The following is a 12,602-nucleotide window of genomic DNA, read 5'->3' on the forward strand; positions in this document are numbered from 1 at the left end:
AGATGCCTGGGAGAGAATGGGCTTCCCCTCTGGGCAGTGTGGAGGTGAGGGCTAATGGTGGTTGTCAGGGATTCCCTAATTCAGTGGACAGTTTGCGTTGATGACCCAATGTCTGTCCCAGTCTTGAGGACTGAGGATTTTAGGTAAGATAATAAAGGTGTAGTCAAAGATGCAGTTACATCTATGACTTAGGAGGATCTGATTACTTGTGTTTTTTGATAATGATTTTCCATCTAAGAAATATTCTGTTTGGATTGGGTTTCACATTGGACTCTTCTCAAGCTATTTCCGGCCCTGTGTGTTGATGTGAAATTGATCAGTGGTCTCTTTGGTTCCCACAGGTCTTCCAGGTCCCCCCGGACCACCAGGTCCTTATCATGTTGTCAAAGGAGAGCCAGGATTCCCTGGTCCTGAGGGTCCTGCTGGTATGAAAGGGACTCAGGGACCTCCAGGCCCCAAAGGACAGCAAGGTAAGAATAACCATGCTGTACAGGGAAGGAGTAGGGGGTTAGGAGGAAATGGGAAGGTATTTCCTCTTCACCCATGTGTCTAAAAATCAAAGTCTCTGGGTAATGGACATGAGCACCTGTTTGACTGTGATTTTTTTTTTTACCTTTCTTTATATCAAAACTGAATACAGTTTTTTAGCGTACCTAAAAAAGCCTGACGGACATACAAGAATAGCTACAGGAACATACAACCTAACACATTTATGTTCACTTAGAAAAACATAAGTGAAAGGAACCACATCATCTTTCCCAGCTAAGAGGACGGGTGGTAAGAAGCAGTCATCTAAACAGTAAGAATTGGTGCTCTTAGCGATTGGTCCAGAAGCTCTACCCAACTGGCAAAGGCTTGTGCTCATTTCTGTTGTTCCCAGGCATCCTAACCTAGAATCTTTCTGCTTATTTGGGCCAAACACTTCCTATTTCAAGAGCTATTGGTAAGGAATGGGTGAAAAACAAAGAAGAATGACAACATTTAGAATTAGAAGGTAGAACACAGGAATATTTAAATTTAAACTACCTAAAATTAAACAGTACACATGAAGAAAAAGTTATTCATTGTCAATATATCTGTTGCCTAAAAATTACTTAGATGCTGGAATATGGCCAAGGGGGACATGCGTGAGAAAATGAAAATGTGTCAAATATCTGTCTCCAGCACACATAGCCTGCCTTTTCCAAAACAATCTGCCAAATAATAACAGCAATAACGTCAGGAAACCAGGGAGAACTGTGAATGTAATGATGAAATGCACACCCATTGTAATGTCAGTTTGGCAGTTGCCTCGGAGACACGTATACAGGGCTTTGCAGGAAGCAATCATGCTTCTCTGGGAAAACTTTCATCGGCAGTCAAAGGCCTTATGTGTATTTTCCAGAAGGGGAAAGAGGACATTTCAGAAGGGAAGAAAAGGATACAGCCTACTGTTCTCTAGGACCAGATCGCAAATTCTTTTCCTCTTCTTTCAGGTGTGACAGGATCAGTGGGCCTACCTGGACCACCAGGTATTCCCGGGTTTGATGGTGCCCCTGGCCAGAAAGGAGAGCCAGGACCCTTTGGACCTCCTGGTAGGTTTACTGCAGCTTCCCAACCTTACCTCTACCTGTGTCTTTCAGTTAGAAGCACTAGGCCTAGGCATGTGGGAGCCTGCAAAATAGACTTGAAAAATGTTATTTGAAAGATTTCCAAAGAAGTCTGTTTCTTAGAAGAAATCAGATCCTACAGAAGAGCTAAATAGTTGTCATCACTTTTTCTGTATAGGGAGATAGACGTTGATCAAAGCACAGTATTTTCCAGATGTTGTTGAAAGCTGGCCAAGAGTGATGGTCCTGTCTGTTTTCCTGTGAGGGAAGCAGGCTGCAGCTACAGGAATTCTGTTTCAGCAATGGACAAGGGAAAGTAGATGATAATGCCAGTGTTGGCCCAAGGCTACTGTCTGCCATGGGATAAAGTTGGTTTACTTCCCTAGGAAGTAGGAACTCAAATATCCCATAATGACTGAGATGCCAAAGGCTCAGGGCATTGAATAACTGAGCAAAGGGCACGGCAAAAGTTTCACAGGCAGCATAGTTACCTTGGGGCACTAAGGGATCCATTGTATGGGGGCTTTCTTACTGCCCTGTTTCCGTGCACAGGCTTTGGGCAGACACAAAAGGGAGGCCACTTTAAAAGGAGGTTGTTTTAATAATTCTATAATAATTGTTTTTTAGAGGAGCCCCCAAATGCTACATGCATTACATGTACAGAATCATGTCGTTTATTTGTATATTCCTTTTCTCTGATTTCATTTATTCATTGGGCTAAATTTTTTGAGCATCTGCGTTGTATGTAAAATACCTCAAGGTGTTATGTAGAAAGGAAAAGCTAAGATAGCAAGAAAAGGTAGATTGTTGTATTTGATGGGTCTTGCTTGAAGCCGTCCAGAGCAACTTTGCCGTGACTGGTGAACCCAATATCTCTTCTGTTTCCCAGGTCCAAGAGGGTTCCCGGGACCACCAGGCCCTGATGGTTTGCCAGGATCCATGGGTCCCCCAGGCACCCCATCTGTTGATCATGGTTTCCTTGTGACTAGACACAGTCAAACAACAGAAGATCCACAGTGTCCTCCTGGGACCAAAATTCTTTACCACGGGTACTCTTTGCTGTATGTGCAAGGCAATGAACGGGCCCACGGACAGGACTTAGGTGAGACGCTTACAAATGGATTCAATGTTACCAATGCACAAATTCTGTATTAGATATGTCCAGTGCCTCAGTGGTGTCGTGTTGTTTTCAGCTCTGGTCCTGAATTTCAGAGTGCCCCGAGGACCTAGTTAAGGAAAAGAGGGCTCAGCCCTGATTTCCTTACATCCTTGCCAAATGAGCCATCAATTGAATAGCCACTGCATTGCTAATGTGAAGCCAAGAAAATGTACATGCTGAATCTTTGAAAATTTTTAAGTTAATAAAGCTTTTGATCTCTTCTTCAAATTAGCAAGTAGAATCAAGATTTCTGAAATACACACATGAAAGTTTGCATTGATATTTTTAATATAGAGCAGCTTTACTGTGGCTTTTTAAAAAGAAGTCCCAGCCCTGGCCGGTTTAGCTCAGTGGATTGAGTGCCGGCCTACAAACCAAAGAATCGCTGGTTTGATTCCCAGTCAGGGCATATGCCTGGGTTGCTAGCCAGGCCCCCAGTAGGGAGTGCGTGAGAGGCAACCACACATTGATGTTTCTCTCCCTTTCTCTCTCCCTCCCCCTCTCTCTAAAAATAAATAAAATCTTTAAAAAAAAGTCCCATGTTACTCTGTCCAATTTTTTTTCTGTATGTTCTAAGCTACATCCATTCTATTGGTTTACATCAGCAGAAGGCTGATGTCTATTGTCATTTTCTTCCTACCCCTCAGCTATCCATCCTCCACCAGATATCCAGATTATGTTTTAATGTTAGATACCACTAATTTGTACTGCGTTTGCAAACCACAAGTGGCTATATAAAGAGCATCTCTACATTTTTTGGCGAAACTGGTGTTACACTGTCCACTGTGTTCCTATCCATTGTATAAGGAACCCCATGCTAAATACCTTCTAGAATTCAGTCCAAATGTCCTACATAATTCTTCAAGTTTCCCTTTTGGCTTGATTACTTTAAATTTAATTTAATGCTTATTTACAGTTGTGCTTGTCTGTTTAGTATATTTACTTCCTTTTGTTTATAATTTAAAAGATGTATTTCCATTTTAATGGCTGGGTTGCCTATATGGCTTTCATTATTAGCCAGCTTAAATCCATTTTACACAGAGGCAGACAGTGAATTAGGAAGCAAATGCTTCACTTTGTCGTCTCTCCCTGCGCCTCCAGGCACAGCTGGAAGCTGCCTGCGCAAGTTCAGTACGATGCCCTTCCTGTTCTGCAACATCAACAACGTCTGCAACTTCGCCTCCCGGAATGATTATTCCTATTGGTTGTCCACTCCAGCACCCATGCCAATGTCTATGGCACCCATCTCTGGGGAAAATATTAGACCGTTTATTAGCAGGTGAGTGGAGTATTTGTAGGAACAGGTGTATAATTGAAGGCGAAAAATTGCTTGTAGTCTAGACAGAGATTTTCCGTTGTTCATTTCCCCCAAAATAGTCAATCCATTGCCATTCAGTTTATTAATTATGCTATTTGAGTTTTGTCATGGAAATCAACCATAAAAGTGATTTTATATAAACGTCAGTTATCCTCCTTGGGAATTACAGTGCAGAACCATTGTGAGATGATGCCCAGGTTTGGAACAGAATTCGTATCTCAAGTGACGCACTGCAGTGGTTGTCTTTCCCCTATAAGCAAAGTAGCGTCATCGGAGGGCTCAGCAAGAGTCAGAATAGGATTTTCAACTTTGTTTCCCTTAAATAATCCTCTTAAGGAGGCTTTCAAGGCTTTTTTTTCCCCCTGAACTTCCCCCTCCCATGAAATTTGAAAAAATATCTAATTATTTTTAATTGTAGTAAAATACCATAACATGAAATTTATGGTAACTATTTTTAAGTGGACAGTTCAGTGGCACTTAATGCAGGAACTTAAATATAGGTGTGAGGTGGTCCCCAAGAAATGATAATACCACAAACTGTGTATCTGTCCTTTCTACATAAAAAGATTATACAGATTTATTGTGTATGTCAAGACATATACATATTCAAATTTTTCTCATGTTCCCCACCTCTACCAACTTTTACTGTCTTGGGTGATATTGTACCCAGCTGCAAATGCATGCATTTGACTGAGCTACTTCCCAAATTAAGTGCTTTCCACACTAATTAATATATAGAGTGTGTTTTTAGGTCCCTAAGAGTCTGCCTGGGAGGAAGTAAAATGGGAAATTGAAATTATTATAATTGAAAAATACATGATTGTTTCATCTTTGCCTCTTACCTTTGAATTAAAAGTTGATTCCTTGGCTTTACTCAGTAGTAATAGAAAAGTGGCAAATGAATAAATTTATTTGACTACTAAGCTATTTTATAATTTTACTTTTACAAACTGAGATAATAAAAGATGAAAAGAATAACAAGACAGGATAAGTTTGCCCTAGGACAGGGAGAATCAGAAAACACTTGAGCTTCAGTCCCTTTAGAGCAATCAATCAGCAGCTGTTGGATATGAAGAAAGAAGGAGCGTGTTGGCTAAGAAGTGGCCTGCAGGCCGAAGGGACGGGAACAGGAAGCAAGTGCTCGGAGCTGGCCCCGGATCCCCTGTGTGGGTCCAGCGGTGTGTGGCCACCGAGCAGTCACTGATCACTGCCTGTTTGGGGCAGGCCGCCCAGTGGTGGTGCCTGTGGCTCCAGCAGGCAGAGAGGCTGGGCCTGGCCCATCACAGTCTGATGAAGAGAACTGTGCCACTTAGGACCCGGAACAGAAAGGCTGGATGCCTAATAAATAGGAAAATCACAGATTGCCTTGCATTGAAATATCTCCAGACAACTTTCTGATTTTTTCAGCTATAGGAAAACTTAGGAGTCTTCAGTGGGAAAAGTCAGGCATTCATTACCCTTCCAGAGTGGCACTTTTCAAACCACAGACAGTGCTCGAAAATGTCACTGAGGGCCTGTTGATTGCTCTGTTTTGAGACTTCCCTTGTTTAGAACTATGCTGCATGTGTGAGAAAGAAAACTAACCACCTTTGTGTTTTTATTTAGCTTCCCTTGGACAACAGGTAGAAAACAATGTTTCATTTTTTTATTTACCTTCTTGATAAAATTGACATTTGACCTTGACTTGGTGGAGAACCTGAAGGCTCTGGCATACATTTGGAATATTCCAAAAACAGGTGTTCAGAAGCCTTGTATCTTAGATTCACTTTTCTCTCTGGGCCCATTGACTTCAGTAAGAACCCCTGGTTCTGTAAGCATGAGTTGTTCAAATGTCCCCGTACTGTACACCTCAGGCTTTTTACGTCTTTCTGTTAACTGACACATAGTACCTCAGCATGAGGGGACCTTACAAGTCACATCCTTTAAGCCTGCTACTCCTTAAGCTATATATTTCTCACATTTCCTTTTGGTAATAAGGCAGGAAGCCCATTTCTCCTGACCTCTTCAGAAGCAGGTTTTCCTGGTGACAGGTTTTCAGTGACTTCTCAGGACTTACGTGGTTCTTCTGAGGGCTGCTAAGTACTTTCTGGCTTCCTAAGGGCAAGAATCATCATAAAACTACTAACTGTTGAATTGTTGTGGTAGAAAGAAGAACTGAGTTCTAGTTCTGGCTTTGACACTGTGACCTCAGTTTCTTCATCCATTATATGGGGAATTGGACTGTGAATTTTAAGGGACTGTAAAGTGGACTCTGTGGTTCTGTTTCCTGCTCAGCCATCTGACGGGGTGAGCGCCACCTTCTCTAAAGCCACTTGAGTCTCCCTAGCCCAGAGAGAGCCTTTCCTTCTTGCTTTATTTCTGGTGCCTGCGTCTGGCAGGCAGATGGTGTATAAGGCCAATTTCAGTAACTGTCGTTTAACCGAGCCTTTTAATTCATCTGCATCTGTGTGGGGAAAGAAAAAAAAAAGAAAATTGCACACACCACACCCCCCTACCCAAGTCCATGGAAAATCGAATGACTAATTTAGGTCCTCTTCCCACTCCTCATCCATTTTCATGCAAATGTTCCAGCATAACTAGGTGTAATTATTAATACCATTTATAGTCATTTATCAGCGTTGTTAAAACTGTTCATTTTGTGACTTGAATATAATTATTTTCCTGCTAGTGTTTAAATTTTTTTTTTTTTTAGAAAACATTATCTCACCATCAAAGAGTTCCCTTAGTTGAGAGGGTCTGAGTCAGAACATTGTGGGTTGTTTTAATTTATTCCTGGGTGGCTGCATGTGAGGCAGCCTGCTTGGGAAGTGACTGTCCTGGGGAGGGTTCTTTGGGACTTACTACAGCCTCAGTGGTCCCTAGGACAGCCTTGGCCCGGGGAAGGGGCCCATTATTGGTCTTTTGGCTCCAGGTCTGGAACAAGTCTTCTGAAGGAGGCTCACATGGAAATCCAGCCTCAGGTGCATTATTTGTTTTGGCTACTCTAAGTCGTATGTCTTAGATGATTCCTTGTTTAAAACAAATGCCTGCATTCTGGAAGTGGTAGCACTTGGATTTCATTAAGCACTAATTGTGTTTGTTGAAATACATGCTCATTGTTGAAAAATTGGAAAACATTAAAAAGGAAACAAAGTCACCTACGGCCCCAGCTCCTCTGGGAGAAGGCCACTGTTCAGCTCAGGTTTCCATTTTCTTCCTTTAACAAAGCAGATAATTAAATCACTTGTGTTGGATGTAGTTTTGAATTTAATATTTTAATATGGAGACAGGCTTATAAGACCAACCAGAAGTCTCTGAGCCTTGGAGTCCAAGAAGTGGTCACATTATCCATTTGATAAACATATAATTGAATCAGAAAAATTGAGGGGAAAAATTGACTGCAAGTAATGGGGGAAAAATGCATAAGATTACTTATGTATTACTCTGGCTTCATCCTGGGCCATCCCTTGAGCTGCTAAGTGTCTTTGCTTTGGTACCTTCCAGGTGTGCAGTGTGTGAGGCTCCAGCCATGGTGATGGCAGTGCACAGCCAGACGATTCAGATCCCACCGTGCCCCAATGGGTGGTCCTCGCTCTGGATTGGCTATTCCTTTGTGATGGTAGGTGTTTCGGGCAACTTTGTGTTTTCCTAGAGGAGCCACCCACTATCACCCCTACCTCCTCTCTCCAGTGCTACCACCCTCTTAGTTCTGTGCTCATGCTGCTTAGGCCTGTCTTCCTCCTGGGGAGGAACCTGGCCTGTTCCGCTCGCTGGACACACACTGGTTCCAGTGCCCAGACAGAGTCCTCCTATTCCCATGGGAGTGACTGCTCTGGAATTAGGTAGCTGGGAGGACATGATGACATTTTCTAGAGTCAGGTAGAAGAGGAGAAGGATGTGCATGTGAGAGGTACACATTTACTAAAATACATGCAAGCCTGAGAGCAGAAGCTTGGGTCAGGAAGAGAGCAGTGGAATGTTGGCTAACAGCATGCTGCCTCTTCCACTCCTGTGAGTATCCACACCCTTCGTGTGGGCCGAGACTGCCCTCCCATCACCCAGCTGCCCCGAATGTTCCCTTCCCTTGAAAAACCAATTGGAACAGGAAATATGGTACCTGTTGGAGGTCCCATTGTATTTCCTTATTTTATTGCCTCCATTTACAGTATTGCTATGAAAGCTCTGAATTTGTAAGGTCAGGTTATACTAGAATAAATCCCAGATACTTTCCACATCACCTTTTTAAGCCATTAGACCAAATTGCAATTTAAGAGTTACAATAGTACTTATTCTTTTTTCTTGTTCTTTTGTCAAATTTCCTCTTTTAAAAAGAATGGATGATTTTCTTTACCGTATAAAAGGACATGTAGCATCTAATGTAGCAAATACAGGATTTTGATTATTCTGTATACTTTCCTTTAGAAAGCCTTATTTCAAATCAGTTGGTTATAGCATCATTTGTACATTTTGGCTGTTGTCTCATGTTCCAAGCTGGAAGAGGTTTCAGTGTTTCAAAAAGAAGACATAGCAAGAACAGCATTTTGTTAAAATTTAATGAAGCTGGACTGGTCACCTCCTATTTGGGGAGGCGTGGTTGATTTTGGCACTGCGTGGAATGCTACCCTGTGCAGTGGGTGGAGCAGGGACCAGCTTGCAGGCTATGAGCAGTGTGGACATGAGCGTGCTCCATGGCGACTGCATGAGGCAGAGGGCTGGCTTTGTGGAAAGAGCATTCTGGCTCCTCCCTGGGAATAGTACCGCCCTCTCTTGTCTGTGGGTGAGAATTGCTGACACATGGTCCCTTTGTTCCGCAGCACACCAGCGCTGGGGCGGAAGGTTCCGGCCAAGCCCTTGCATCCCCTGGCTCCTGTCTGGAGGAGTTTAGAAGTGCTCCATTCATCGAGTGCCACGGCCGTGGGACTTGTAATTACTATGCAAATGCTTACAGCTTTTGGCTTGCCACTATAGAGAGAAGTGAGATGTTCAAGTAAGTTGGAATGATCCTCTGTTGTAGAACCCTCACCCACTTTGTGGCCTTTATTTTTTTTATTCATCCATGATCCATATACCTCCCAATGCAAAGTCTCAAAGATGGTTACAGAGTAATAATCAGGAATGCCTCTTCCACATGTAGTAATGAACATTTGATTCTGTTCTACATGGGCAGATAACCGAGACAATTTTCAAAGGCAGAGCTTAGGTGACAGGCTTAATTCTTTCATTGACTGAAACACCGTGAAAGAACAAAGGTCATTTTTCATTTTTCTAGGTGAATCCACTATAATGTAATTCAAGCAATTAAAATCTTCAAAGAGCATTTAAAATATATATCTTTAACACTTAGAGAGAAAGAAAAGTGAGCAGCATTCCTTTTCATTGCCTTGTGTGGAATCTGAGTGACTTAACACAACTTTGGTTTTTAGACATGTGCGAATAAATTTCAGTACAAATGCATCTGAAATGAAAAGGGAAGACCTTTCTTTCCCATTTCCAAAGTTTTACCTTTCAAATGACTGTTCCAAGAGGCTGCTGACCTTATTGCAGTTCAGCTGGAGCCTGGCTTGGTCCCTGATGGACAGGAACATGTGGGTGCAGCCCCTGCTGCAGCCGGTGTAGGAGGCTGGTGGAGCCTGGACCATTGCTTACTGTCCATTCCCCAAACAAGCTTCTCATCCCTTGAGTTACACCTTTCTTATCTCTACCTTTTGGGAGAGCATTTTGTGGAACTTTGCTATGACCCCATCTCTTTGTAGCTTAGATCATAAAAGGTGAAGCAACACATTTGCCACTCAATTCTTTACAGCATCAAAAAATTACCAGGTGCCTAGTAAGTACTTTTTAGGCAACTGGAAACTTGACATCAACTTTACCAATAGAATTTAACCATTAGCTACTGAAATGCCACTTAATGTACATATCAGCTCCTAGAGCTTTGTGTTATAGGGTAAGTAGGTAAAAATGGGGATGTTTTGAACCAGTATCCTGGTTAAAAAATGAACTAAAATGCTTTCTTAACAAAATTAGATAATGCCCATTAACTTAAATAATTAATTTAGGAGCACTGTGATTTTCAGCAGAAGTTGATAAAAATTAGCCTTCATTTTAGGGCAAAGTACTTTTTACATGACTCTTTTGATTATAATAGAATTTGATTGTCTATTTTATTTCAGTCTTTACTTTTCCAGTAGTCCAAATAAAGTAACTTTGTAGGATCAAGAAAGTATTTGGAGCATTAGGTGTCTTCCCTTCTCTTTGGTTTTCAATCAGACCACCTGCATATAAATCCTTCAAAATTGATAGAATTTTTTGAGATCTAGTTAATTTTTCCAGATTTGTTGCTCATTACATCATTCCATAAATATTAGTATGTGTGAAGTATTACAGACAAGAGCAATCTTCTTCCCCTGGAAGAGTTTATAATTGGATTGAGAAGAAAAAGTTTAACTATAGTTCAAGGAGGCAAGGGGTTGCGATGGGGAGTGATTGAGACTTTGGTGCTAAACAGACGTGGGGTGATGTGACCTGTGCCTTCACTGTCTGTGTGCTCCTGGGAACATCACTGACCTCAGAGCTGGGGATGGAGAATGCAGGCGAGAACTTGTATTGTTCCATGCGTTATAAAGGCCACGTAATGCCCCCAGCACAGTGCCCTCTTAGAGTCAGGCTGAATAACGGGGGCTGTTTGTCATGGGGCTGGAGCCCATCCCTGTCTGATCCCTTAGAGATCTCCAAGCAGGTGGGAGGGCTGAGGAACTTGCTTGCCTGTTTGACAAGCCATGAAGTGATGGCTGGTTGTTTTCTTTGCTGCATTTCAGGAAGCCCACACCGTCCACCTTGAAGGCTGGGGAGCTGAGCACGCATGTCAGTCGCTGTCAAGTCTGTATGAGAAGAACATAATGAAGCTCAGCTCTCAGCCAACGTCACAACATGGTGCTACTCCCTCCTCTTCCCCTTCCTCTTTTTTTAACAGCAACGAACCCTAGAAATATATCCTGTGTACCTCACTTTCAGTATGAAAACCGTAAAGTGCCTTATAGGAATCTGCGTTAACTAACACACCCTGCTTCATTGGCCTCTACTTGCTGAAGGAGAAACAGAGACATCGATAAGCTGTCAGTAGTGACCTACAAAATGGCACTTTTGATGAAATAAAAATATAAGTCTGTTCTACAATGCAGTGCACTGATGTGTAAAATGAGAACTCCATCAGAAAACCAAAGGGTGCTAGGAGGTGTGCGGGGCCTTCCATACTGTTTGAACGCCCGTTTTCATTCTTGTATGATAATAGATTCATTTTCCACCCCCAGATGAAATGTTTGTTTATGTCACTGTCTAGCTGTTTTCAAAATTCAGGTCCCTTGGTCTGTACAAATAATAGTCATGTGAAACAGTGTTTTGAACCTCCAAATGGAATTACAGGTGCAGTGGCCATATCTTCAATCCCCAAATATAAATTAAGGTCTTTCTGCTATGTGTGGTACTATGCAGCTGCTTTTGCAGAAATCACAAATATCCTGTGGAATAAAAATGGTCCAAAATAGGCAGAAATTAAATATATATATATATTTTAGTAATTTATATAGATGTCAGCAGTTAGGCAGGTCAAGTTTTTAGTTTCAGTTCCACTGTTAAAATAAAGCTTATAGTTTCTTCCTTTGAAAGACTGTGTTCTCCTTTAACATGGAATTTTAAACACCAGGGTATTGAATGTGAAACACCAGTTTTCATTGTTCACCTCCAAACCAAAAATTGTGTATTGCCAAAACCAAATCCAGGTTCATGAATATGGTGTCTATTATACTGAAACATGTACTTTGAGCTTATTGTTTTTATTCTGTTTTAAATATATTCAGGGTTTTAAACACTAATCACAAACTGAATGACTTGACTTCAAAAGCAACAACCTTAAAAGGCCTTCATTTTATTAGTATTCCTCATTCTGCAGCCTGGTGTGAAAAACAGCTCTGTTGAATCAAAATATCAGTATTTTTACGTGTAAGCACATTCAGGTGGCTTTCTTGGTTTTTCACGAGCTGTGTTCAGACTTCAGCAGGGGAACGGATGGATTGCAGGAGAGCAGAATCGGACCACTATGCCTGAAGTGACATTTCACTGAAAGTCTCCAAAACGTTTTTAAGACTACTAAGGCCTTTTATGTAATTTCTTTAAATGTGTATTTCTTAAAAATTCAAATTTGTAATAAAACTATTTGTATAAAAATTAAGCTTTTATTAATTTGTCACTAGTTGCCACAGAAACATTAAAAGAAAAATTACTGCACAAGCCACTAATAAATTTGTAAGCTTTGCATTAGTAGGTCACGTTTAGTTTGCAGTTCTTCCAAACAAGAGTCATAGACTGGGTGTGATTTGCTGGAATTATTACAAAGAAAAAAGAATGATCTCTTCCTCCCACCCTGTCTTCTTCCTCCCCTCCCTGTTTTCCCCCTCCCTTTCATCTATCCATCCAGACAGCCAATATCCTTCCATCCATCCATCTCTCCGATCATTGTATGCATACCGAGGATTTCCCACTTTTCAAGAACTGGATAGTTGCA

The 12,602-nt window shown here is 41.6% G+C and overlaps 1 protein-coding gene across 3 annotated transcripts in view; it reads left to right on the forward strand.

The window, feature by feature from the left end:
• Nucleotides 1–12,269, forward strand: part of COL4A1 (collagen type IV alpha 1 chain) — a 152,606-nt gene extending 140,337 nt beyond the window's left edge. For 2 of the 3 annotated variants that reach the window (XM_037038353.1, XM_037038351.1), the window contains 7 exons: nt 342–470; nt 1,476–1,574; nt 2,479–2,691; nt 3,850–4,027; nt 7,550–7,664; nt 8,860–9,032; nt 10,861–12,269. In XM_037038353.1, the coding sequence (XP_036894248.1) occupies nt 342–470; nt 1,476–1,574; nt 2,479–2,691; nt 3,850–4,027; nt 7,550–7,664; nt 8,860–9,032; nt 10,861–10,942 (989 nt within the window). In that variant the 3' untranslated portion in view covers nt 10,943–12,269. The remainder of the gene's footprint in view (nt 1–341; nt 471–1,475; nt 1,575–2,478; nt 2,692–3,849; nt 4,028–7,549; nt 7,665–8,859; nt 9,033–10,860) is intronic. The other variant, XM_037038352.1, reaches the window with a different exon arrangement.
• The last annotated feature ends 333 nt before the right edge of the window (nt 12,270–12,602 follow it).

This window comes from Sturnira hondurensis, unplaced genomic scaffold, assembly GCF_014824575.4.
Source record: "Sturnira hondurensis isolate 20B ecotype Veracruz unplaced genomic scaffold, ASM1482457v3 Scaffold0024333, whole genome shotgun sequence".
Taxonomy (NCBI): Eukaryota; Metazoa; Chordata; class Mammalia; order Chiroptera; family Phyllostomidae; genus Sturnira; species Sturnira hondurensis.